Source organism: Mobula birostris, chromosome 8 (genome assembly GCF_030028105.1).
Source record: "Mobula birostris isolate sMobBir1 chromosome 8, sMobBir1.hap1, whole genome shotgun sequence".
NCBI lineage: Eukaryota > Metazoa > Chordata > Chondrichthyes > Myliobatiformes > Myliobatidae > Mobula > Mobula birostris.
This window is the reverse complement of record NC_092377.1, coordinates 144,791,703-144,819,346: the sequence shown is the minus strand read 5'-3', so window position 1 is coordinate 144,819,346 and position 27,644 is coordinate 144,791,703. Positions and strand designations below refer to the sequence as shown.

At 40.9% G+C, this 27,644-nt stretch overlaps 1 protein-coding gene across 3 annotated transcripts in view; it reads left to right on the top strand.

Moving 5' to 3' along the window:
• Positions 1–4,017: 4,017 nt before the first annotated feature.
• LOC140201796 (scavenger receptor cysteine-rich type 1 protein M130-like) overlaps positions 4,018–27,644 on the top strand; it is a 49,560-nt gene continuing 25,933 nt past the window's right edge. For all 3 annotated transcript variants that reach the window (XM_072266484.1, XM_072266485.1, XM_072266483.1), the window contains exons 1-5: positions 4,018–4,594; positions 14,383–14,694; positions 20,418–20,732; positions 24,053–24,367; positions 25,767–26,081. In XM_072266484.1, the coding sequence (XP_072122585.1) occupies positions 4,384–4,594; positions 14,383–14,694; positions 20,418–20,732; positions 24,053–24,367; positions 25,767–26,081 (1,468 nt within the window). In that variant the 5' untranslated portion in view covers positions 4,018–4,383. The remainder of the gene's footprint in view (positions 4,595–14,382; positions 14,695–20,417; positions 20,733–24,052; positions 24,368–25,766; positions 26,082–27,644) is intronic.

The window sequence follows — 27,644 nt, the reverse complement described above, 5'->3', positions numbered from 1 at the left end:
AATATTTAATTCCTTCAACATTTCTTCAGACCTCGAATGACCCTAGTCACACTTCCCTGTACTCTTTCTATATGGAAACTAAAACTGAACAAAGTACTCAGCGTGTGGCCTCACAAACGCATTATCCTGCTTCTGGAGAACGTTTTCAGACTTGAACTTCAATGACCGCAACATATAGCCCAACATTCCATCAGCATTGTTAGTCGCTTCTGTGCTGATGTTGAAAGTGCTGAGTCTACCAAATACTTCTCATACAGTACACTTTCTAACTCAAGCCACCCATTCTATAATTATATCCAATATTTCTACTTCCAGCACTTAATATTTTACATTTACTCCCATTAAATTACCTCTGCCATTGATCTGCTCTCATCTGGATTTTGTTTAGATATGACTCTATTGATTCTGTTGGCCGAATTTTATCAGCCCGTCCCTCTAAGGTTTTGTCATTCTCAAGTTGATTTGTATGTGCTAATACAAATCATGAAGGTAAATTAAAAACAATTGTGTCCACAAAATGATCCTTGCGGTCCCCATTTTCAACATCTTTTTGAGCTGAAAATGATCCACTCACCATAACTCGTTGTTTTCTGCTTTTCAGACAATTCTGCATCTATTCGTACACCTTACTCTGAGTCTTTACCTCGTCTTATTCGATTATGAATCACTCGTAGGGTACCTTTTCATAGGTCTTCCTAAAGGCCAATCAAATTATATCAACGTGCACATTGTTATCATAAATTTTGGTTCACTCTTCACAGAGTTCCATCATATTAGTTTCACATGATTTCCCCTTCTGAACCCATATTCTCTTACTATTAGCATGCCTGTGCTTATCATGTGCCTTTCCATCTTACTCTGTGTAATTGCTTACATCAACGTATCTACGGTACGTGTAAATTACTAGTCCATAGTTACCAGGGTCAGCGTAGTTACCATTCCAATATACCCGATCAATATTATGCCTTTTCCAATTCTTATGAATCTCACCAGTCTTCAAACACTTTTGAAAAATACATCTTATGGGGTAGTACCCTTGGATATATGTTGTATGGCCCTGGGGATATATTAAATTTGAGATTTTCTCAGCTGAAATAGGTCGACGCTTTCTAAGATTTCGCAGTCACTTAAAACGACATTATTTTCTCCCTGCTTACGTCTTTGCAAGTGAATACTTTAGAAAAAAAGAGTTAAGCGTATCTGCTATGTTTCCTTTGCATAATTAGACACCCGTCTCTTTTTCCCTAATGTGCCTAACTATCTTCTCTTTTCTTTTCTTTCTCTGCTGACGTTTTGCAAAGTCTCTGGGAGACGATGATGACTTTATCAGCAATATTCTTCTCAATCTGCCTTTTAGCAATTCTAAATTTCCTCGAGTATCGTGCTCACATTTTCATATGCCATACAGATAGAAGCAGTGTTATGTTTTTCTGGACTCCTCATATAGCTGTCTCTCTTCAATACTTTGTGCATATATTTACTCATTATTGTATTGATTTTACTGTTTTATTAAGGCATACACTTGGAACTTACTTTTCCTCAAGAGGTTTAAACAACAATATGAACTAGCTGGCTATTAGTTCAACTTTAAAGATTAGCTTTACCTAATTGACCCATGCATATGACAAATCATAGAACATAGAAACTTACAGTCCCTTGGCCAACAATGTTGTGCCCCCCCATGTAAACGACTCGAGAGACAGCCTAAAATTTCCCTAGTGCATAGCCCTCTATTACTCTAACCTCGTTGCAGCCATCAAAAATCTTAAAATACACTGTTTTATCATTTCTACTACTGCCGCCGACAGTGCATTCCACGCACCCACCACTCTCTGTGTGAAAAACCTACCCCTGATATCCCCTCGGTATCTTTTTCCAAGCATCTTAAAACTATAACCCCTCGTGTTAGCCATTTCAGCCCTGGGAAAGAAAAATCCTCTGGCTATCCACACGATCAATGTCCCTCGTCATTTTATTCACCTCTATCTGACCACACTCCATCCTCCGTCGCTCCAAGGGGAAAAGGCCAAGTGCACTCAACCTATTCTCATAATTTACGCCCTGTAATTCAGGTAACGTCCTCTGCACTTGCTCTGTAGTATCCATATCCTTCCTGTGGTGAGGTGACCAGAAATGAACACAGTTCTCCAAGTGGGGTACGACCAAGGCCTTACATAGCTGTGACATTACGTCAGTGCTCCTGAACTTAATCCCACGTGTGTTGGTGTGTTGGCTGATGAAAGCCAACACACCATAAGTCTTCTTAGCAGCAGTTGAATTAATCTGGGGAATGCGGTTAGAAGCAAACGATGGAATGTGGAGTTTGACAGTGTAGCAAAGTTGATCAGAGCACGTTATAATCCGTTGTTGCTGCATAAACCAGTGTACTAGCAAACCCATCTATAAACGTTAGAATATCATTTTGTCAATATCCACAACAATATGAAGACACAAAATAACGCTGCCGCGCCTGAGTGAAGGGACTGGAAAGCAAATTCATTTAGGGCAAGGTAACTTAATTAATCTGCATTCAACTTGTATTGTACGCAGAAGGTAAGGTTGAGCAAGAAGACTGTTATGCAGATCTCGTGGAGGGAATAACAAATCTTCTTTCGTAATATCCGGGAAGACATGACCAGTCAGTTAAGTTGGTCGAGTCTGAAAACGTGATGACGTCGTTTTGTGTCACCTTCCAAATTTAAGTGTATTAAGAGAAACGAGGTCGGCGACTTTTAGACCACAATCACAATGAATAAATCGCGACAGAGGTCGGAGCTTTGAAGGTGAGGTTGCAGAGAGGAGATGTGTGGCGCAAGTCTTCACCAACGAGAGAAGAAAATAGTCCTGTTCACTGGAATACATCATCAGATGTATTCAACAAATTAGATCCATGCAAAATAAAACAAACAAACAAACAAACCTGGGCTACGTGGAAAAAGAAGTCAAGTTGTCTTAAACTGAGGAGAACAAGATTTCTCGATCAGAATAGTGAACTTTGGTATAACATTACATACGTCTAAAAAACAGAAGAACCATCACCAACCACCCACATTTCTTGCAGATAACATTAATTGATGAGACACCGGTTGTGACCAGAGAGCTGAAAAGGAAAGTACGTCTCCACAAAACAGCCAATCTGAAAATATTTCTGTTTTTCGTTTCAGGAATGAGCGAAGCGAATTGGCAGCTGGTGTGACATATTTAAAAAAAGTCATAAAAGTAGATGAAAGATTGAATTCACACTCTGTAACGGTTTACTCTATTGCACCTTAATTTTATTGTTGAAACGTTTTCTCGGTAGATGTAATAATTTGATATCCCTCCTACCACGAACTTGCACGCTTCTACAGTCCACCCGAAACTTCACTACGATACTTATTTCTGCATTTTTCATTTCAGGTCGCCCGGTGGATGGTCAGCCCGAGCCGTCAGGTAACTTTAGAAAAAATTCACTGAGCGGAAAGCTGGGTGATTGAAATTATAAGTTTTTATCGAAGATGTAGCTGAGAAGTGACTACTCTGCTCATGGATCAACCACCAGTAAGCTTCCGCCTGGACAGTTAGCAGAGAAAGATCTTCCATTGACATTATCCCTAAACTCAAATAAACTCCATTTTTTTTTTCCATTCCAACATTTCACTGCTGAGTCGGATGTACCGTGAAGGCTCAGACTGGCTCTTTATCATCTGGTACTCAGTTCCAGGAATGTCTGTACACCTGCAAAAATGTTGGGTTCGATGACCTGACTGACGAGAACTGAGTACAGAGGCACAATAACAGAGCAAACCATCCGGAGCGCTCCGAAGAATGACAATCCCAATTCCCCTTGAGCTGCGCTACAGGGCGGCCAATCAGTAACTGAAAAACACATGCGCATTTAGCCTTTTAAAATGCAATTTCCAGGCCATGTAAAATTTCCTCATCAGAGCGATGCTTGGTCCGGGAAACAATGTGAAAGAAAAAAAAAAACGTTGGACAGCATCAACTCATCTTCCGGAGAGCCACTTCTTTCTTTCCCATGAATGACCGGCTGACTCCCAGCTGCCCAGTCGTTCGCCAACTCATTGCCCGTTTTTTTTTTCTTTTCCTGCTTCTTCTTTCTCATTAGGCAGCTTACTCGGGTTTTGCACAGCTTCCCCGTGAATCATCGCAATGTGATTGTCGAGTTGAATTATTTGAGTCAGCATTAGGCAGAGTGTACGATGTTCCAAGCTCCGACTATTCCTTGGCTGAAATGGTGCTGACCTTCGACATTTTTTTTTTTAATGTTATTTTCCAGAAAGCGTGTATTTAAGGTTGGTGAATGGGGGAAGTCGTTGTGCCGGGAGAGTGGAGATTCGTTACAAGGGATCATGGGGGACTGTGCATCATTATAATTGGGACATGCCCGATGCGACAGTGGTATGCAGGGAGTTGGGCTGCGGCGCTGCGCTGAAAGCCCTGAAAGATTCTAAATTTGGGAGAGGATCCGGACCCGTTTGGATGACCGATGTTCAGTGCCACGGAAAGGAGACCGCTTTTAAGAATTGTAAATCACATCAACGGGGAGACTTTACCTACGACCACTATTCGGATGCCAGTGTTATCTGCAAAGGTAAGAATCAGGCTTTAGTCACTGATCCCACTGTTTTGATATCTTCGGGCGAGTTTCGCATGTAAAATATTTGACCCCGAACGCCCTTCGCCTCTGTTGTCAATCTATATCCATTTTTTTTTCGGATTTTTTCCCGTCACGTTGGAATTATGGGTTGTGCTGTTATACCACTATTGTGATGTTAATCAGTGTATGAACATCCAACGGTCAGAAGAACTCTTGGAGGAGCTAATCTGACCAAACAGTGGTAGCAGAAACGTGAGTGTTAAAACTGCACTGATATGGACAAAAAAAAAATCGAGATTTCCTCTTCCACCGCAGATGAATGGCATACCCCCCCCCCACATACCTCCATAGCTCCGTATTCATTGATCCAAATTCCAGCGTTTCCAACTGTTAATCAATATAACACACAGATACTACTCCCCCACCCCCTCCACCCTCAACTCATGCACGATGACGAACATTTTAATATACGTTAATTTGACCAAATGGCTTTCTATAAGCTCCAACATATTTCCTTTCATTTTCCTGGCGAAATGGTTTTCAAATATTGTTATCTTACCTGCGTCAACGGCTTCCCCTGGCATCGTCCATCTATATACCATTTTCTGTGTGAAGAAGTTGCCCTGCAAATCCTTTTCAAATATTTCATATTTCCGTTAACCAATACATTTAGTTTTCCATGTTACCCTTTGAAAAAAAAATCGGAATGAGTGTACTCACCGATATACAGCCGTCATAATGTTTATACCTCTCTAAGGACAAACGTCTCTTGTGCTTCTATAATCATAGTACAGCTACCAGTTATGCAGCAGTTGTGACTTTGGCATGACGATGGGAAAAAGAGAGCTGGCTGTAAATGTGAAATAATATTACAATCTATTAATATAACAAACTAGAGTAGCAGAGGTAGGTGAACCGTGGATAGGACAGATTGTGGAAAATTTGCGGACGCAAATATTTTTAAGACCTCAGAAAAAGACCAGAATATTTGAGCATGGTGCAAGTAACATCCTGAGCCGTGTAACATTCAATGCAGGAAGTGTTGTGGGAAAGAAAAATGATGCACAGACATTGTGCAATACATAGAATTGTGATCGTGTAGCCATTAGAGAAAAGTAGCTGCAGTAGGGGCAAGTCTACAGTTCTGCAGTTCTGAGGTAACAGAGCGCAGAGAATTACACGGAGAGTGGTGCTGTTACATGTGAAAGAAAATGTCACGGCAGTGCTACGTGAGAACGGAGTAGAACATATTTATTGAGGCTCTATAGCGTAATGGAAGAATAAAAAAAAAACAAGATATGACCACGCTAATGGGCGATAATATAGATCATGGAACATTCCGGGACATTTGGAGCAGCGGAGGTTTAGAGAGATCGGAGACTTTTACAGGAAACATAACAACATTACAATGGGCAATTTAGATTTTCCACCTATTGACTGAGTCTCCTATACTGTAAGCGGACTAGATAAAATAGAGATTATCAAATGTTTTCTGGAACTTCCCTTAATCACAAGGGTCCCGATGAGACAGTACGCGATATTTCATCCGTTATAAGGGAATTAGCTAGGACAGATGACAGAAATTATTGGAGGGGCAACTTTGGATACAGCTGAAATAATCCCATTCCTTTCAAAGGGAAGATATAAAAGAGGTCGGATCCCCAAGTTGGGATTCGTAACTGAGGAAAGAGCAATGATGATGCTGTCAGAACTGTTCTGGAAAACATGCAATAGGACAGGTTGACTTCTGGCAAAGGTGTACTTTGTAAGTAGGAGATGTTCAAAAGTGAAATTCTAAGAGAAGTCCGTGGGCATACGACTGTCCAAATAAAAGGGGAAAATATAATGTTTAGGATCTTTGGTTTTCCGCCGATATTGAGGCCCCATTTAAGAAAACAAAAGGGACGTTGATCAGGCATATGCTAATAGGAACAACTGATGCACTTATGGAGTGTAAGAAAAGCAATTGAACACCTACAAAAATCAGTCGAGTGAAAACAAGTCATTAGGTTACTCTGGCAGACAAAGTGAAAGAGTATCTAAAGGGAATTTACGAAGATGTTAAGAGCATGAGTATTGTAAATGGCAACACTGGTCTATGGAAGATCAGAATGGTGTTCTATGCGTGGAGCCAAAATAGAATGAGTACTCAGAAATAGATTTTAGTTTGTTTTGTATTTATTCAGGGGATGGGTACTGAGTTTAAAGACGTGAGGCAAATCAACAAACAGACCATGGCCTCTGTAGAGATTAGAGAGCAGGGGGCGTTTGCTGCCTTAAATTCATTTATAGATAGCCAGCATGGCATTGTACGTGGACACAGAGGAGTGCGGTAGAACAAATGGCTCTAAAAGTAGACTTCCATGATTAACTGAAGGTAAAGTGCACGTACACAGTTTGTTTAGAAAGCGTGTTTTGGTACATTGGCCTTCATAAAGTAATGTATTTGGTACAGAAGTTGAGACGTAATGTTAAAGTTGCTAAATCATATGGAGATTTCAGTAGGAACTGCCCCAGAAAGTTTTCTATACCGAGGCAGTAAAGATTGCCTTTATTGACTTCAGCAAGGCATTAAACAACTTCCGTCATGGGAGTTTGGTCAACAAGGTTAGATTGATGTGCATTCAAAATAAAGACGCGAATGGGATTAGACACTGGCATTGTGAGTGAACCCAGAGAGTGCTAGCAGTTGGATGCCTCTTTGACTGAAGCCTTATAACTAGTACAGTACCGCAGGGATCGGTACTCGCTTTTAATTATCTGTCAGCTGTATCGATGATCGGGATGATAGTGTAGCTAACTGCATCATCAAATTTGCGAATAAGGCGGAGGTCGGAGATGAAGTGGAAATCAAAGCAAAACAAATCTCTCAGAGTTTGCAGCGGGATCTGGACAGACTGCAAGATGGTCTGAACTATGGCAGATGGAACTTAATGCACACAAGGTTAAGGTGTTGCTTTTCGGTGGCACCTACCAGTGAAGGTCTTATACAGTAAACTGTAGGTCAGTGCAGAGTGCAGTAGAGCAAATGGAATTGCATAATTCATAGAGAGTACAGTACAGATAGATATATTCTTAAAGGAAGCTGTTGGCACATTCGCTATCGTAAGTCAGTATATTGGGTGCAGAAGGTGAAAAGCAATATAGAAGTTGCTTAGGACGTTGCGGATGCCTAATGTGGATTGTTGCATGAAATCTTGGCACGGTCCTACAGGATATATGTATATAAGTTTGAAAGAGTGCACAGAAATTTTTTGCCGGGATTGAACACCCTGAGTAATCTGGAAAGATTGCATAGGTTTATTCTCTGCAACGTAGAAGGCTGAGCTGAGATTTGATAGAAGCATACTAAACTATGTGAATGCACGCAGGTTTTATTTTCACTGAGGTTATATGGGACTGCAACCGGAGGCCATTCGTTAAGAGTGAGAGGTGAAGTTTAGTGTAACATAAGCAGAAATGTCTTCTCTCAAAGGGACAGGAAAGTGTGGAATGTTCGTAGAGAACAAATGTTGCATGCAAGCTCGAATTCAACGTTTGGGGGAAATGTGGATAGAAATATGGATGGTACAGTTTCGAAAGGCTACGGTCCAGGTGGAAGTCGATAAGGGTAGGCTATTTAAATTGTACAGCGTTGATTAGATGAGCCGGACGGCCTGTTTCGCTCGTTTAAGTCTCAATGACTCTGTAAAATTTTGAAAAATATACAATCAGTCACTCTGCATCCCCTCCTATAGTGTCGGCTTACATGTGGAATATTTCCAACAAATTGATTTTCAATAAAATAATTCACTTTCTGCGGGTTGGGGTAATATATGGACAGGACCAAGAAGCGTGTCATTGGTTTGTAGACGCCACGTGAAAGCCTTCAGCAATTTTTTCATGATGCGACGTATTCTTCAATTTCCCTTCGCAAAGTGCTAAACTAGAACGTCACCTTCACGAATATATTTCAGGATTTCTGAAGAGTGACGATAATGTGAACAAAACAGATACTTGTACGTCAGGGTGGCACCTGAGTTCGGGGCGGAGCTGATGTTCTTCCCTCATGGTATTTCCTTACCTGTGAACCAATCGGAGGTGCCCTCATTTTTTTTTTCTAAGGAAGTTTCTATACAGTTGTTCGAGACTGTCTACTGCTGACACCTGTAACGGTGATAGTGAGAATCGCTTCATAACATGGTGAAAGGAATGGTTTAAATGTCGGATATGGATCAGACAGATGAGTTAACTTGATCCAAATATCAAAAGTTTTATTTCAATATTATCAGAGGCATCGATTTAAGTATTGTCAAATATTCACGCGTTTTGACACTCCAGTGAAAGCATGGCGCCATGGAATCAAATGCAACATATTTATTGATTTATTTATTTATATACTTGGTTATTTTAGTCTAAGGACACGGGTCTTTCAGGCCCAGAGCGCCCCATCGCATGCAACCCACGATTTTGACCCGAGCCTAATCAAAGGAAAACTTTCAATGTCCAGTTAACATATTATTCACTATGCTATTGGAATGTAGGAGGAAACCTATCCGTTCTAGTGAGGACCAAAATACTACTTACACAGGGGTTTGAATAGTTTTCTGCCGTCCCAAACTATAATAGCTTCGCGCTAACTGCTGCGCGACCGTGGTGCTCCCGAAAGGGGAATCAGAAATTGTAGCCAAAGCATTTATGATAGCTAGTCCTGACTCTGGGGAGCAGATAAGGCTCACTAGGCATAAGTGTTTTAAGGTTGTATAAGTATCCGTGTCTTCTTCAAATCCTTGGCTTGTCCACGATGACATCTTCGCCTGCCTCCACAGAATTCATGTATCTGTTGACTTCATTACTGGAAGACTGTCGTTATGCACCAGAGTTCTCAAGGCGGAAGGGAAAAAAATGGGTGTTCAATTGATTTCCCGTTTTTAGCAGGGAAAGAAAACTTACACACTGGTCAAACAGCAGTAGCCGTCTGTTATATGAACCTTCTGCTCTCTTTATATCATCAACGGGAAAGCGAAAACCATTTACCCGAATACCTCTGAGCCAAGGTCTACTTTCGGCAGGGAATATTCCGCAACTAATTCGAGGAGACGAGATTTGCTCTGTTCGCCAATGTTTCACTCACGGTAGAACTCAAAGGCATTTTTAATATGAGGAGTCATGTTCTGTCTTTGAAATTGAAGCGCTTACTCGCCACGTACATAATAGAATGCTTTGTCGTTGTTGCAGCATTGGGGAGGTATTTTGCTATCACAAATACACCTGAAAGTATAATTTATCCAGTATAATAATAATACATAACGTAATTGGCAACCGATATACATACATACGCAAAGGAAAAAAAAAAAAAAACGCCGTGTACGTTATGTTTTTATGAGCCTTTCTGAAACCAGTCCTACCATGCTGAATTCGCCTTGAGTATGCATGCCTGGAAATGACCAGACAAAATAGAAAACACTACAACTCACGTTGTGTGCAAAGTATTAATTGTCTGGATTTATGTATGGAAATAAAAAAAAAATGTGTTGTAAAATTGTGCATTACAGCGAAATGTCACGATGTTTTATACCCCGTTACAACACTTTAACTCTTCTTTGTATTTAACTCTCCCCGGTGTCATTGTTCCGTCGATATTGTTGTATGAAAGAGATATTTCAAAGTAATATAAATAATAAAGCTTTTTGAAATACCACTGAACAACAATGAGTTTGTTTCCCGAATACTTCTAAGAGCCCAAATTACACAGATACACTTGAAGTATTAGGGATATAGAAATATGTTGCACGTATGTCCAGGGTTTCTGGAAAGTTGCAATCAAGTTGTACAGGGAGACAAAGAAGGCATACACAATGTTTTCCTACAGAGGTGACAATGTAGAAAAAAAGACTTGAGTCGCCATGATAACAGTACGTATAAACACTGGTAGACTAGACATGAAATACTGTCTGCAAGTCTGTTAAGTGTTTTGTAAGAAGCACGAGAATTTGCTCGAGGTGAGCCGAACAAATGAATAAAAGTTTTGACAGAACAGGTGTTTTTTTTTTTTTAATATACAGACGGTCTATCGTTTTTGCATGTAAATAAGGATAAAAGATGACATGATAGTTATACAGTGGCATGCAAAAGTTTGGACACCCCTGGTCAAAATTTCCGTTACTTTGAATATCTAAGTGAATAAAAGATGAAACGATTTTCAAAAGGCATAACGTTAATAATGACACATTTCTTTAATATTTTAGGCAACAAAACGTTTTCTTTATTATTTCTGTCTTTTACAGTTTCAAAACAACAAAAAAAAGGAAAAAAGGAAAAGTGTCAGAAGCAAAAGTTTGGGCATCCTGCATGGTAGTACTTAGTAACACCCCCTTTGGCAAGTATCACAGATTGTAAGCGCTTTTTGTAGCCAGCTAGGAGTCTTTCAGTTCTTGTTTGGGGGATGTTCGCCTATTCTTCCTTGCAAAAGGCTTCTAGTTCTGTTAGATTCTTGGGCTGTCTTGCATACACTGCTCTTTTGAGGTAGATCCACATCCACAGATTCCCGATGATGTTTCAGTCAGGGGATTGTATGGGTCATGGCAAAACCTTCAGCTTGCACCTCTTGAGGTAACCATTTCTGGATTTTGATGTATGTTTAGGTTCATTTTCCTGTTGTAGAAGCCATCCTCTTTTCATCTTCGGCTTTGTTACAGACCCTGTGAAGTTTGCTTCCAGAATTTGCTGGTATTTAATTGAATTAGTTCTTCCCTCTACCAGTAAATGTTCCTCGAGCCACTGGCTGCAACACAAGCCCAAAGCACAATCGATCCACCCGTGCTTCACAGTTGGAGAGGGGTCCTTTTCATGATATTCTGGACCCTTTTTTTCTCCAAATATGCTTTTGCTCATTGCGGCATAAAAGTTATATTTTAACTTCATCAGTGCAGGGTACTTGTTTCCAAAATGCATCATGCTTGTTTATTTGCTCGTTCGAACGTTTTGAATAGATATTTTTGGCCACAATGAGCAAAAGTATGTTTGGAGCAAAAAGGGTGCAGAATTTCATGAAAAAAAACCTCTCCAACTGTGAAGCACGGATGGATCGATTGTGCTTTGGGCTTGTGTTGCAGCTACTGGCACGGGGAACATTTACCGGTGGAGGGAAGAATGAATTCAATGAAATACTAGTGAATTCTGGACGCAAGCATCACACCGTTTGTAAAAAAAAAAGCCGAAGATGAATAGACGCTGGCTCTATAACAAGATAATTATTCTAAACACACCCCAAATCCACAATGGACTACCTCAAGTGGCGCAAGCTGAAGGTTTTGCCATGGCCCTCACAGTCCTCTGACCAAAACATCATCGAGAATCGGTGGATCGACCTCAAAATAGCAGTGTATGCCCAAGAATCTCACAGAAATAGAATCCTTTTGAAAGGAAGAATGTGTGAAAATCCCCCAAACAAGAATTGAATGATTCTTAACTGGCTACAAAAAGCGTTTACAAGCTTTGATACTTGCCAAAGGGGGTGTTACTAAGTACTGCCTTGCTGGGTGCCCAAACTTTTGCTTCAGGCCCTTTTTCCTTTTTTGTTATTTTGAAACTGTAAAAGATAGAAATAACAAAGATTTCTTGCTTTAAATATTAAAGAAATGTGTCATATTTAACTTCACACTGTTTGGAAATCAGTACACCTTTTATTCGCTTAGCATTTCACAGTACAGAAATTTTGACAAGGGGTGCCCAAACTTTTGCATCTTCTGTATATAAATTATAAGAGGAAAAGCCTTGACATTTTCTAATTCTATCAAGAACATAGCGAGAAATATTAAAGTTAAACAGGATACAGGAAAATACAAGTTGTCCTGAAGCAGAATGCATGACAACTAAGATCAAATCTCCCAAGGTTAATGTTTCTTCCAGATGACTTCGTAATTTGAAGATAGAATCCAAAAATATGTGTATATTGTTAGCTTTAATTATCCGTGGTTGCGAGGAAAGAAGTTTTTTTTTTCCACCACACTGATATATTCCAATTTTAAATCTTTGTTTTTTAAAATGTGTGAATGCTATGACTGGACGATACAGGTTGAATTCAAAGAAACATTGGACGATATGTGACTGTACTCACTAAAATTACTGTCGTATTACCTTCTTGTGGTTTATAAAATAATTAGTGGAATAGGCAGGGCGGTGCTTATTCTCTGGATGGCAGCATAGTCGGATGGATGAACCAGTGTGTTTTTTTTCGATTTTTTTATTTCCTTCCTACAACATCTATTCTCTCTTTGTAAAATAAAAAAAAAAAGAAAAGTGTTTTTATTTCCATTATCAGTGCATGGATATTATCGACCGAGCTCCTTCCATTGTGTTCTATATAAAATGCATTCTCTATAAATGCAATTTGGAAGTATATTTCCTCTAGATTTAATATTTATTACATTTGCTATCTCACAAAGTATTTACTGAAATTTTGCTTCCACTATTTCCTTTTTGCCGAATTTCACCTGGCAATGGCGTCAAAAGATCGCGGCAGTTGGACATACAATCGAAAGTTCAGCATAAATGTAAACAATAGAAACAGCACGATTTTATTACACATCCTGTCAATACAATACCCAGAAGAAGGCAATGATATTCCACATCTGTAAAAATCTGCCAAGGACATTCAAGGTGATAGAACAAACAACACTACAGAAAACAGAAATAACGTATTATTTTTCCATTTAGCTATCTATGATCTGGCCTTACATGACGAGAAAAGAGCGAAGACAGGCATTCTGCATAGCTCTAGTAATCTGTTGTGAAAAATTGTGGCGTCTCGGAAAGGATGAGCCGATTGAATGTGCTTGTGCTCGAGAGATTGTTTGTCTTTTGGAATATTCCAAATCCCTGTTGTGGCAAATATTGAGAATAATATTTTAAAGAGGAGAAGATTGACCGAAAGGGGAGCGTGTGTGTTCGTGTGTCCCAGAGAGTCAAATAATTGATTAGGTATCTTTTTTTTCTCTCAGTCAAATCGGAAAAAAAACATATTGTGTGAGAGTCAAAGTTGGAAAATATTGTTATGGTTCTCGTGGCTGTAAGCAGAAAATTAATGAGGAGGGGAGAGTATTATTGTACATGACTTACATAGGGGTATTCTTATCAAAGATTTGCCTTTGTGGCAGAGAGAGTGAAATGTAGGGCAAGAAAAAAAAATCAATCGGAGAGGTGGTGAATCTGAGAAAAAAATACTGCAACAAGAGCTGATGAGTTGTGTGATATTTCGACAGAACGGGTGTGAACGTGGGACAGGGAGTCAGTAAAGGTTAATTGGGGATCATGCATATCAAGTCCCATTGATGGTACAGTGGGCCAGAAAAGCATATTAATAAAGATAATGGATCTAGCTTAGTGAAAGATAATTCGCAGACCTCAATTTATGAGTAAATGGTGAAAGAGAGCTCTCTGTGGACTTTTGATATCCTAATGTGAAATTGGAAAATGCCGGCGAAAAGTAGAAACCTCAGTATGCACTTGTGATAAAAAAAAGTTGTTAGTTATTCACTTTAGAATATTCCCGATCTGACTGGACCGGTACGCTGGCTCATAGGGAAAATTGGCTTGCAACATGGGAATGCAAATTTTTTAGTTAAAATTAATCGTCCAGAACTGAATAAATACGGTGCACGCTGATGGGGCAAAAACCATGCTAGAATCCGAGTTAGAAAGGCAATGACTTCAGAGCCTCATACATACTGTAAACAATACGTTACGATTGCATATTGTTATAGATGAAATTGTCATGCTTTGCGTTTATATTTTTTTCTTAGATCACAGAGGTGTAAAATTGGAGGCCGGAACTGACGGATGCTCGGGAAGATTGGAAGTGCAGTTTGGTGAAACCTGGACCACAGTGTGTGACTTGCACTGGGATTGGAATAATAGCAACGTAGTGTGCAATCAGCTTAAATGTGGAGTCGTTGTTTCTGTGCTGGGCGGAGCGTATTTTGGAGAAGGAACAGGGCCAATATGGAATAATGTACTAAAATGTCAAGGTAATGAGTCGAGCCTAAGCGACTGCTCAGTTGGTTCAATGACTTATGATTGCACCCACAAGAATGACGTCAGTCTGAACTGTTCTGGTGAGTTACGAGTTTAGGAACAAATTAATATTAAAGTTTGGTTTCACTTTAAAGGCAGGGGTCAATTCGAAATAATTCTTCCTATTAGGGAACTACAAGTTGCTTCAGTAGAGTGTCTTTGATATTATTCTGTTGTGAAATTTACCGGCAGTTTAAGGGTGGGTCGGGGGGGCGGTGGAATTACATGACGAATTTACCGTTGCTCAGTATTAATGAGTGAGTTCAGCGTGGGGTTCTGAAGAACGATATTAAGGATAGCTATATTTGGAAACTTCTGTGCCGTGATAAAAGGATTACCTATTAAAATTGACTAATATACTGCTTAATTATGATTGTCAAGAAAAAAAAAATAACACTCCTATATTAACAATGCATGTTAGCATCAAACGCCGATTTCATCAATGGCCAGGGATGTAGCAGCACAAGAAATGCATTCTGGGCGACTGAACAAATGAGCGAGACAAAGGCAAATGGTCCAATAGATTTTTTGCCAGACGATATTGTAGAACCATATGCTACAACAGGATGAATATTTCTAACGGAATGTAAAGTAAAACACATGGAGGCAAATACTCTAAAACATGGTGTGCTTTGCATTTTTGTGGGAAAGAATGTCGGTCATGTTGCACTATTGAAATTATTGTTTTTAAGTTGAAGCAATGGAAAATAAGAGGATTAAGAAGACATTCAGTCGTTAATTTGCTTCAGAAGTTGCGGTAAAATACCAGGGAAGCACAAGCTGATGATTTCAGAGAAAATCAGTCAACTGCGGTCAGATACCATATCGTAATAGAAACGAAAGCAAACCAATGTGAACGTTTCAAGACATCTGATTATCCCAATGTATACTCCATCGCCTACTTCAGATATAAAACAGACTAAATACTGACGTCACAAACGAGAGAGAATCTGCAGATTGCAGAAATCCTGACAACACACACTAAATACTACAGAAACTCCGTAGGCTAGGTAGCATCTATGGAAAAACATACAGTCGAATTTCCGGCCTAGACTCCTCGAGTGACCGGGACCTTTGGTCCAAGGATCACGGCTGAAAACGTCGACTCTACTTTTACTTTCCATAGCTGCTGTCTGGCCTGCTGATTTCCGCCAGTATTTTGAGAGCGTTGCCAAATGCTGAAGTGTTCAGCAGGCGTTATATTTATTTTAGGATAAATTGATTTAGCTAGTAACCCTGTTGCGTTTCATCAACACTGAGACGATAGTTTGAGATATAGTTCATTTTAGTTGTCAATTAATTTATGTATGTTTGAATAATGTTGGATATATTTCGGATTCCTTCAAAATGAAATTATACAAGAGAATGTATCCAGAAGTATATTGGTAAATTGAACGCATTGTTTATGCCACACAATTTCCAAGCTTCAATACATAGAGGACTATAATTAGGACGGAATTTACCACTGCATAACTGAGCATGACTGCCAACATTGAGCATCAACAGAAGCGAAGAATAATGAGTCAATGACATCGATATTAAACAAAATAATTGGAGCTTGTGTATTCCCCACACATTCGGATAAGGACTAAACATGTTGATGGTTAGTTTGCGATGCATTAAGACAGAACAAAGGACCTGAGAGCAAAGGCAGCATAGCAAAGGGATCAAACGTGGCAATAAATTAAAGAAACGAGGCAAAAATATAAATATGCCTTGAAAACAAATATCAACAGTAAATTGCTGAAGGGTTTCGGCTGGAAACGTCGACTGTAATCTTTCCCATAGATGCTGTGTGATCTGCTGAGTTGCAAAAATTTGGGTTCTTTGTTTAGATTTCTAGCATCTGCAGATTGTCGCATTTTTGTCAATTCAATAGCAAATTCATGTGAAACGAAGTGGAAAAAATAGAAGTGCACTGAATTCAGGGCGGCGGCGTGGAGATATGTCTTTAGCAAATGACGTGTAGGAGGTTTTTCTCTCAGCTAACTTGCCTTTCACTGTTGGACATGACGTAGAACCTGATGATCCGCCACCACTCTCACCACCCCCGGTGATCAGGGTCATATGAAAGTATGGGAGCTCGTGGTCGATGGTCTTATCTTAAATTTAGGTTATGCGACAAAAAAAACATAATTTCCAGAACATCGGATAACAACACACATTGATAACGTGCAAATAAATATATATATATATATATATATATATATATATTCCAAAGTAACACTCTAGAAGACAGGGACCTAAGTACACGTATTTTCAATGGAGATATCGATGCAGATCCAGTAGCTGGTGTGGAAGGCAGTGGATACGCCAATATCACATTCAAATAAAGCAATGGCTTTGTTAGTTTGGAAAATACGGTGTCGTGAATATGTTTACCTCTTTGGGACTAGGAGCAAGACGAAACAGAGCAAATATGGACGGACAATGTTATCTATAGTAGTTTATAACGTGAAACACTTGGGGAATAATGAGCTGAGTCACTTTAAATTGTTCAGATTAATGGCATACTTGATAAATCAATATAACACATTTGCGGATGTGTGTATGTCAGTAGAACGACAGGATGGTGAGAGATGAAATTTGTATTCTTAAGCTATTGTAAAGGTTTTGATAAAGACGCATGGACGATATTGCTGACATTTTAGAATTGATGAATCTGAAAATAACAGACGGACACGGATAAAGCAATTAATTAAAAGTGTACACATACATGAATATACGTCTAGTTCATGCCTATATTGGCAGGTGTTCTAATAAAGCTGTCACGGTCCAGTCCGTTGACTCCTTGTTACATTAATTTCCTTTTCCCCTTGTTCCACTGGGTTCCCTGATTAGGGCACCTGATGCTTATTCGAATGGGTCAGCATAAAAGCGCCGACTTACATCTAATCGCTGATGGTTGGCCACCTCATCGGGGCGACTATGCTCTTTCCGGGCTGCCGAGAATGAGTCGAGTCGAGAGCCAGTCATCCGCTGTTCCGGCTTCGAGTCAAGAGGCTGGTATGTCACCGTAGCCAGGGCGGCGATGAATCTTCCGAGCCGCAAAGAATAAGGAACAGTCTTCGGAACCGCCAAAAATAAGGGACCGCCTCCCGAGCCGCCAAGAATAAGGGGCGGTCTTCCGAGCTGGCAAGGATAAGGGACCGTTCTCATGAACTTATCCGTATCAAAGCAACGTTTTGTCTGTTGCTGTTTGTTTGTGTCGTCTCGTGTCCAGCTGAGTGGGTTCGGCCGTTTTGCCGCTGCTCCGAGCCAGGATGCGAGTGGTCTGCCATTGTTTGTTTTTCGTCGCCTCGTTTCCTGCCGAGCGGGTCCGGCCGTTTTGCCGCTGCTCCGAGCCGGAATTCGAGTAGTCTGTCGTTGTTTTGTTTTGTTGGCTCCGAGTCCCAGTCCAAGGCTCCTAGTCCCAGTCCACGTCAAGGCGCCGAGTGTCCAGTCCAAGTCAAGGCTCCGAGTGTCCGGTCCAAGTCAAAGCTCCGAGTGTCCGGTCCAAGAAAAGGCTCCAAGGGTCCAGTCCAAGACAAGGCTCCAAGGGTCCAGTCCAAGACAAGGCTCCGAGGGTCCGGTCCAAGACAAGGCTCCGAGGGTCCGGTCCAAGACAAGGGTCCGTGTGTCCAATCCAAGACAAGGCTCCGAGTGTCCAGTCCAAGTCAAGGTTCAATGTCAAATTCAGTGAAGGCTTCATGTTCAATCAAGGCATCGTGTTCAAAGCTAGTCCCAATCCAAGTCCTGGCTCCGAGTCCAAATCAAGTCCCAGACTATGTCCTGTCTCGGATCCAAGTCATGTCCAAGTCCGTCACCGTGTCAAGTCTCCGTGCTTGTGCCCTGCCTTCCAGTTCACTTCCAGCCGCCCCGGTGTAACAAAGCAATCACAATAGTCGTGCCCGAAAGCCAATTATGCACCCTCCGCAAACATTGCTTCAGAAAATGAACTAAAGACAATTTTTCCAATTTTTATTATTTCACCAAACCGATCTGGGGCTTCAAATTAAATTCCAGAACACCACTAGCGCTATTGAATAGGCAACAAAATTTCTCTTGGAATATGGCGTTGAACGTGAGACTTTCTAATTCATTAGGAATTAAATAAATATTTTTGTGTAATGGACCATCGCAGTTCGATATACACATCAAAGTTCATCACCCTTACCCATGATTATGACAACATTGAAATATACTCACTTCAAACTATCTGACTCAGCAAACCCGTTATTTTGAGTTTGCCTTTCAGTACTTCTCCTGACATTAACCTTCATTACAGAACTTTCAATAACGGAAACGGGGTTCTGGTTCCTTGCTCCCAGCAAAACTAGTTAAATCCTCCCTCGTAACATCGGCAAACCTGCCATTGAGATCAGCTGCAAAACTTCTCACTTGTATAGACCTCATCTTCCCCATGAAAGGTTCAATATACACGAAATTGAAACCTTGTCCCCTGCACCTTCTCCGCAGTCAATCTTTCAGCCGTCTTATTTTCCCATTCGTACCTCCACTAACCATGGCACAGGAAGTAATCCAGTGATTAGAACTTTAGTGATCAGTCACTTCTGTATGCCTCCTAAATTTTAATCTCACTGCATAGGTCCTCTTCCTCTTTTCTGTCTATGTCATTGCTGACAATATGCACCATGAGCTCTGACAGCCCCCTTCCCCTTCTTGGGAATGTACTTCAGCTGCTCCGATACATCAGGAGCCCTCGTGATTTGGAGACAATGCACTATTCTGGTGTCTCTTTTGCCGCCATAAAATCTATTTTTTGTCACACTAATTATCGAATACCATATAACTACCACATCTCCATGACTCTGCCTTTTGCTATTGATCTCAGAGCCGGCCACCGTGGCAGAATCCGCTACCTTTATAGAAAAGGGGTAACACGTGCCTGATGGGAACAACCACAAGGGACCCATCCCTGATTCGTATTCCCCTCACTCTTCTTTTCGTCATCCTTCTATTGGGTAGCGCCTGTAGTCTCTGCGAAAGCATCTCTCCAAAAGTATTGTCCATAATGTATTCAGCCTGAGTGCAGAGAACTGTAATTCCAACTGCTTAACTTGGCCAGTCAGGCGTTGAAGTTGGGTGCACTTTCCCCAAATGTAATCAACAGGTAAAAAGTCATGCATCCTGAATCCCCACGTGACAAGAGGAGTAATCCACCCTCACCTCTAAATACGAGGAAAAGGGAAAAAAATCTTTCCTCTTCTTATCTCTGCTTCCGCTAATTCACGCTTTTAAGCCAATGCCTCCAAACTGTAGAGACTGACACACTGGCCGCACCGTGCGAGCTGACCTTTCATTTATTTGTCGCTGAGGATAGGCCTCTGCAATTAACATATTCAGCCCAGTGAAATGCAAAAAGATTGTTTGCACGAATCTGCGAATGTTATCCATTTTCCCGACTTCCGTAGAGCTCGGATACGACACATGCTCCTGTCGCATTTGCCGCCGAAAAAAAAACAATTATTATTATTATTATTTTCTTTATTTTGTGTTAGTTAAATCACCAGATTCTAATCTGGATCTCAGCAAATTTTAACAACGCTTAAAATGTATGTATTGAAGATAAATGTTCGTGGCTTTACAGGCTAATAGCATGGCCGCAATGCACTTTTCAACGTATTACCTTTCGCAGAACGCGACTGCACAGATACAATTGAAAGGCGGTTTGAAGTTCAATATTCAAACAACTTATCCTGTATATCAGTTTACTCTGGTGTTAATGAAAGTAATTAACTGCCTTCAATTATTATTAAACCAGGGAAAAATGGTCCAAGGTTGGTTGGTGGGGAGAACAGATGTTCTGGACGTGTGGAAGTCCAACACGGCGACCAGTGGGGTACACTTTGTGATCAATACTTCAACCTGGAAGACGCAGCCGTTGTCTGTGAACAACTACATTGCGGTGGAGTAAATGATACTCCTATAGGTGCTCACTTTGGCAAAGGAAACGGGCCGATGTGGAAGGACAACTACCGCTGTCTGGGGAAAGAGTCCCGATTAGCTGAGTGTCCGGTCTCAGCTTGGGATCAGAATAGCTGTTTACATGGAAATGACGCTGGTCTCCGCTGCACTGGTGAGTCGCAAACAATGTGGTATTGAAATAAACTAATCTTTAATCATAGAGCTGTTATGGAAGGACGCATTAATCGGCCGAGTTAGTGATATTATATTTGGCAGTAATGACTCGTGTTATGGATTGTAAAAGATAATGAAAGGTATAAAATTAAGGGTCTCATATTAAATTGGATAATCAATACATTGTTTTGTGTTCCTTTCTGCTGTTACTGACGAAAGCGACGTAACGAATCCTTTCCTCATGATGGAAAAGCCCTCGTATTTCGATACATGGAAGAAAGGAAAGAGAGATTTCCGAATGGCCCCGCTTGTGCCAACTTAGAAAATAGAAAGCTACAGCACATTACAGGACCCTCAGCCCACAATATTGTGCCGGCATGCAACCCACTTTCGAAACAGCCTAGAATTTCTCTAGCGCATTGCCCTCTATTTTTTTTTCCTAAGCTCTGTGTACCAATGTAAAAAGCTGTTAAAAGACTCTATTGATTCCGCTACCACCTGCGCCGGCGACAGTGAATTCTATACACACACCACTCTCGGTGTGAAAAAGAAAATACCGCTGATATCCCTTCGGTACCTATTTCCAAGTACCGTAAAACTATGCCCTCTTGTATAAGCAATCTGAGACACAGGAAAAAGCCTCTGTCTATCCATATGATCAATGCCCCTCATCACCTTATACACCTCCGCCAGGTCCCCTCTCGCCCCCGTCGCTCCAAGGTGAACAGGCCAAGCTCACTCAAACTATTCTCATATGGTACGTCGTGCAATCCAGACAACACCGTTGTGAATCTATCTGCACTATCTCTATGGTATCTACAGTCCTTCCTGTTGAGAGGTGACTTGCACTGTTCATACTACGTCAGATGAAATCTGACCAAGTTCTGAAAGAGTTGTAATATTACGTAACAGCTGTTAATCCCAGGGTTGATGAATGGCAACACACCATATGCCTTCTTAACACACTGTCATACTCCGCAGCAGCTTTCACTATCCTATGGAAACGGACCTCAAAATCTTTTAAACGGTCCACATTACCATTAATATTATAATCTATCTTCAAATTAGACCGACCAAAATGAACCACTTCACACTTATCTCGGTTGAACTCCATGTGCTGTTTCTCAGCCCTGTTCTGCATCCTATCGGTGTCCCCTGTATTCTCTGACAACCGTCCAGATAATGCACAACATCCCCAACGTTTGTGTCATCAGCAAACTTACTAACCTACCCTTCTGCTTTTCATCCAGGTCACTCAGAAAAATCACAAAGAGGGCGTATCGCAGATTATATCCCTGCGACCACCACTTGTCACGTTAATCCATTTAGAATGTGAACTATCTACAACAACCCTTTGCCCTCTGTGGATAGGCCAATTCTGAGTTCACAAAGCAAGGCCTCTTTCGGTCACATGCCTCTTTAATTTCTGAAGGGGCCTTGCATGGGGAAACTTCTGAAATGCCTTACTGAAATCCATAGACATTACATCCACTGTTCTACCTTTAAAATATGTTCTGTTACATCCTCAAAGAATTCAGTAGATTCATAAGGTAAGAACTACCCTTGACAAAGTCATGCTGACCATCTTTTATCAGATTATGTCCCCCCACCTGCTCATAAATCCTGCTTCTCATGATCTCCTCCAAAACTTTTCCACCATTGAAGTAAGACTCACTTGTCAATAGTTCCTGGGTTCGCTCTTCTCCCTTTGTTGAACAAGGGAACAATGTTTTAAAAGCTGCAATGAACCGGTACCTCTCCCATCCCTATTGGTGACGCAAAGATAATCAGAAAGAGGTTCAGCAATTTCCTCCCTCTGTTCCCACAGTAGCTTGGGTATATCCCATCCGCTCCCATTGACTTATCTAACTTAATGTTTTTTTTTTCCAAAAGTCCAGCACATAGTCTTTCTTAATATCTTTATGATCCAGCGTTCCAGTCTGCTGTAAATTATCCCTACAGTTCTCCCCCCACCCCAATGAATACTGAAACAAAGATTTTATTAAGTACCTTCCCTATCTCCTCTGACTCAATGCACACGTTTCCATGATCGCATCTTAATGGTCCTATTCTCACACGCCTCACACTCTTGCTCTTCGCACGCTTGTATGCATTGAGGTTTTCCTTAATCCCGTTCACAAAGGCCTTTCATGTCCCCTTCTGGGTCTCCAAATTCTATTCATAATTTCCTTACTTGCCACCTTGCAATTGTCTTGATCTCCAATGGGTACCTGGTTTCCTGAAGCTTTCATAAGTTGTTTTATTTTGTTTTAACTATATTTCTACCTCCTTTGTATACCATAATTCTTTATCCTACCATACCTTCCCTCACTGAATGCAGTAGACGTATGCAGAACTCCATGCAAATGTTCCCTGAACATTTGCCACATTTTGCCGTGCATTTCCCTAAGAACATCTGCTCCTAATTTATCATCCCATGTTATTTCCTAACAGCTTCACATTTCGCTCTACCTGTATTGAGTACTTCCCCAAATTGTCTGCACCTATCCCTCTCCAGCCCTACCGTGAATGAGATAGATTGTGGTCACTATTGCTCTCCCACCGAGATATCTGACACCTGACCACGTTTAATTCCCAATACAATATCAAGTACAGCTTTTAAATATTGCTATCTACATATTCTACCGAAATACCTTCCTGAACATACCTGACAAGCTCCTCCCCATCTGAGTACCTTGCGCCATCAAGATGCCTATCAATATTTGGAAGATAAAATCTCCCATCATAACAACCCTATTATTATTGCACCCTTACAGAATCGGCCTCCACAGCTTCTCCTCGATATTCCAGCTTCTCGGGGAATCTATAAAAACACTCAGTAGATTTACTGCCCCTTTCCTGTTTCTGACTTCCAGATTGGCGCTAGCCAGGTGTTAGGGTGCATAGGGTGCATTTTAGACAGTTATATGGAGGAATTTAAGGTGGAGGCTTATATGGGAGACAGGGTTTGATGGTCGGCGCAACATTGTGGGCCGAAGGGCCTGTACTGTGCTGTACTATTCAATGTTCTATGTTCTATGTTCTATGTATAATACAAACAGTACTGATCAATCCTTTGAATAGCTGAAAATAAAACTTTAACTATACGCCTCATATTTACCGTCTACTTTACTGAGAGGAGGTACAGAAACTGCTCCTTTAACTGTAATATTTACGCTAAAATATACTATATTGCTCGTCTCCTAAGTAGCATGTGGGAAATCACTGTACAAAACAACCATTGTAGCTAATTGCTGAAAATGTATTTTATATGTTGACCTCCTAATAACCGCTTGCCAAACTTATTCTATTTTATAGATGAAGTATTGTCTCTGAGATTAACCGATGGGTTAAGCCGCTGCGACGGCCGAGTGGAGGTTTATGATGGTGGTACCTGGAACATACTGCAAGATAAAGTATGGAACATCAATGACGCAAATGTTGTCTGCAGACAACTGCGTTGTGGCAACGCTACATTGGCCTACAACTCCTCCAAGCTGAGAGCAAGCATATGGCCCGTGAAGGTGACTGACATTCAATGTGAAGGAAGCGAGTTGCACCTCCGTAATTGCAGAATGTCGATGATGAAACAGTCTTTTTCTGACATCACCGGCGTTGGTGTCCTGTGCTCAGGTGAATAACGTTAAACAGGTGGAAATTGTCATTTGTACACTGGCGTGACCATTGTTATTTTGCGGTGTATCGAGTAATTTAGAGTCACTGACACATGCAAATTGGCATCTCACAATCAAAGCCCCTTGGGCAGGTTTTTCATACTAAGCTACACGCATCCCAGGCTTCCGCAGCTCTGTCCTGCAGACTCTACAACTTATTCGGATACCAATTTAATTTACAGTCCGCAATTCATCTATCACTTTTGACAAGTAGGGGATGTGATTGAAAAGATCAATACAGAGGAATACTATGTTTTTGCATCTCTCTTTCACATAGGAACTATTGCAAAGTGATTTTCATTTATTGCAAACGTTCAGCGTTGCGGCATATCAAATTTAAACATCTTATTTTTCATCACAAACTTTTCAAATGATTTTCATTATATGATGAGGAAATGGGAAAAAAACACACACACATTTGAATGGAAGAAGGAAAACAAGTATTTAAGTGATAAAGGAAGGTAATCGGTGAAGAGTATTTTCAGAGGAGCTGATTAGAGGAAGGGAATATAGTCAGTAAAAAAAAAGAAAAAAAACAACAACAACATTCGGCATTCGGTCTGAGTACTTTCTTACATCCCAAAATGTCACTAAAGCTATCAGGCCGGTCGGACAGCAGCATTCAGTAAATATGCGAATTTCGCAGAACACATTTATTAACTATGTTTCTAACACAGATTATTCGATTTGAATTGTGCTAAACTCTGAAGAGAACTGCAGAGCCTGCATCCAATGGGCAAATCCAGCTGTGCTGGGATCAGTTAATCTGGGTCACAATAATTTCAAATCTCTATCAAAACCTATACCTGGCCTATTGGTAGAAGATAGGCCGCGAGCTACACGTTCCGTACCATTTGGTACAGCCTTTTGTGTTACTGCCATGGCAATGTATCGATCCAGTATTTAATCGCGGCGAAGTGCTACCTAATGAGGCGACAATATCTCAGATAAACCTAGGAAACTACTTCTCAGATGAGAAACTGTATTTTACAATATGAACCATTTATGAACCTGGCGGACATCCCATAGCCAAAGAATTATGCTGCCAGCGCATCGCACCTTGGAAGATACCCAACGTGATTTTTGTCCATGACAGGCATGAAGATGAAATGACAGACCAGAGTTCAAACTTCCACCAGAGACTATTGTGACTCATCAGTTAGAAACACGCTTCAACACTCGCGGTGTTCATTCAGTAGTTTCGGTTTCATGAAACAATAGCAAATTCAGAATTTCGACAACATCATCTACAAATCATCCATTAAAAGTATAATTCCAAGGGCAACAGCAGAAACAATAATTATGTGTTTCATTCAGTCTGAACGGAGCGATTAACTTCCGATATTATTGATCCTCAGGGCATTTGCAAATTCGACTGTCTGGAAGTGAAGATGCATGTGCGGGTCGTCTTGAGTTTTATTACAATGGTACTTGGGGCACGGTTTGTGATGACTCCTGGGATCTGGATGACGCTAACGTGGTCTGCAGGCAACTTGGTTGCGGATATGCTTTGGAGGATAAAACTCGTCCTTATTGCGGAGAAAGTAATGCCCCAGTTTGGTTGGATGAACTGAGATGTTTGGGTAACGAGTCATACCTCTGGGACTGTCCCTCAGCTCCATGGGGCAAAACTGATTGCAGTCATAAAGAAGATGTTACAGTTACGTGTTCCGGTAAGAGGTATTTCAATTTTTGATTATATGTAGCCATCAGTGGTCGCAGAGATGTAATAAAAACATTTGCAGCACCGAAAGAGATAATTGGGCACAAATGATTTGTGTAATTTGCTTAAGTGTTCATCAACCCAGCAACAATAGACTCATTCCATGTGAATATCTACTGCTGGCGCCCCAATCGATTTATAAATTTGTGAATGTTGTTCAAATTTCTAAAAGCATATCTTGGAAAACCCGTGGCTTTGCTGCACAGTAATTAGCTTACATTGGTAACTTTTAGTTGACACGTCGAGAAAAGAAGAAACACATTCCACTCAATATCATCCAAACATCCTCGTATGTTTTAACGATTGTGTTGTCTCAAGTTCAAACGTTTTCTTTCAGGGAACGACAACGGCGGTTTATTTATTGTTCCGGATTTAGAAACATAGAAAATCTGTAGCAAAATTAAACAACTTCGGCCCATAGAGTTATGCAAACATACCCATACTTTAGAAATTACTAGGCTTACCTATAGCCCTCTAATTTTCTAAGCTCCATATACCTATCCAAAAGTCTCTTAAAAGACCGAACACAGTTGGCGGCAGCACATTCTTCACACACTCTGCGTAAGGAAACTTACTACTGATATCTCCTCTGTACCTACTCCCCAGCACATTAAACCTGTATCCTCTTGTGGCAACCATTTCAGACCTGCGAAAAAAGCCTCTGACTATCCACACGATCAATGCTCTCATCACGTTTTACACCTCTAACAGGTCACCTCTCATCTTCCGTCGTTCCAAGGGGGGGAAAAAAAAAGTTCACTCGAGATGTTTTCATAGGGCATGCTCCTCAATCCAGGCACCATCCTTGTAAATCTCCCTCCACACCATTTATGTGGTTTCCACATCCCTCCTGTAGTGAGGCGACCAGAACTGAGCACAGTATTCCAAGTGGGGTCTGACCAAGGTCCTATATAGCTGCAAGATTACCTCTTGGCTCCTAAATTCAGATCCAAGTTTGATGAAAGCCAATGCATCGTATGCCTTCTTAACCACAGAGTCAACCTGCGCAGCTGTTTTGCACACCTTATGGACTCGTATCCCAAGATCCCTCTGATCCAACATACTGCCAAGAGTCTTACCATTCATACTATAATTTGCCATCGTATTTGACTACCAAAATGAACCACTTCACACTTATCTGGGTTGAAATCCATCTGCTACTTCTCAGCCTAGTTTGGCATCCTATCAATGTCCCGCGGTAACTTCTGACAGCCCTCCACACTATCCACAACACCTGCAAACGTTGTATCATCAGCAAACTTACTAACCCATCTCTCCACTTCCTCATCTCGGTCATTTATAAAATTCATGAAGAGTACCGATCCCAGAACATATTCCTGAGACACAACAGTAGTCACCGACATCCATGGATAATATCTACGATCACTACAATTGTCTACAATGACTGTTTGCCATCTGTGGGCAAGCCAGTTCTAGATTCACAAAGCAATGAAACCTTGGATCACTTGACTCCTTACCTTCTCAATAAGCCTTACATGGGGTACCTTATCAA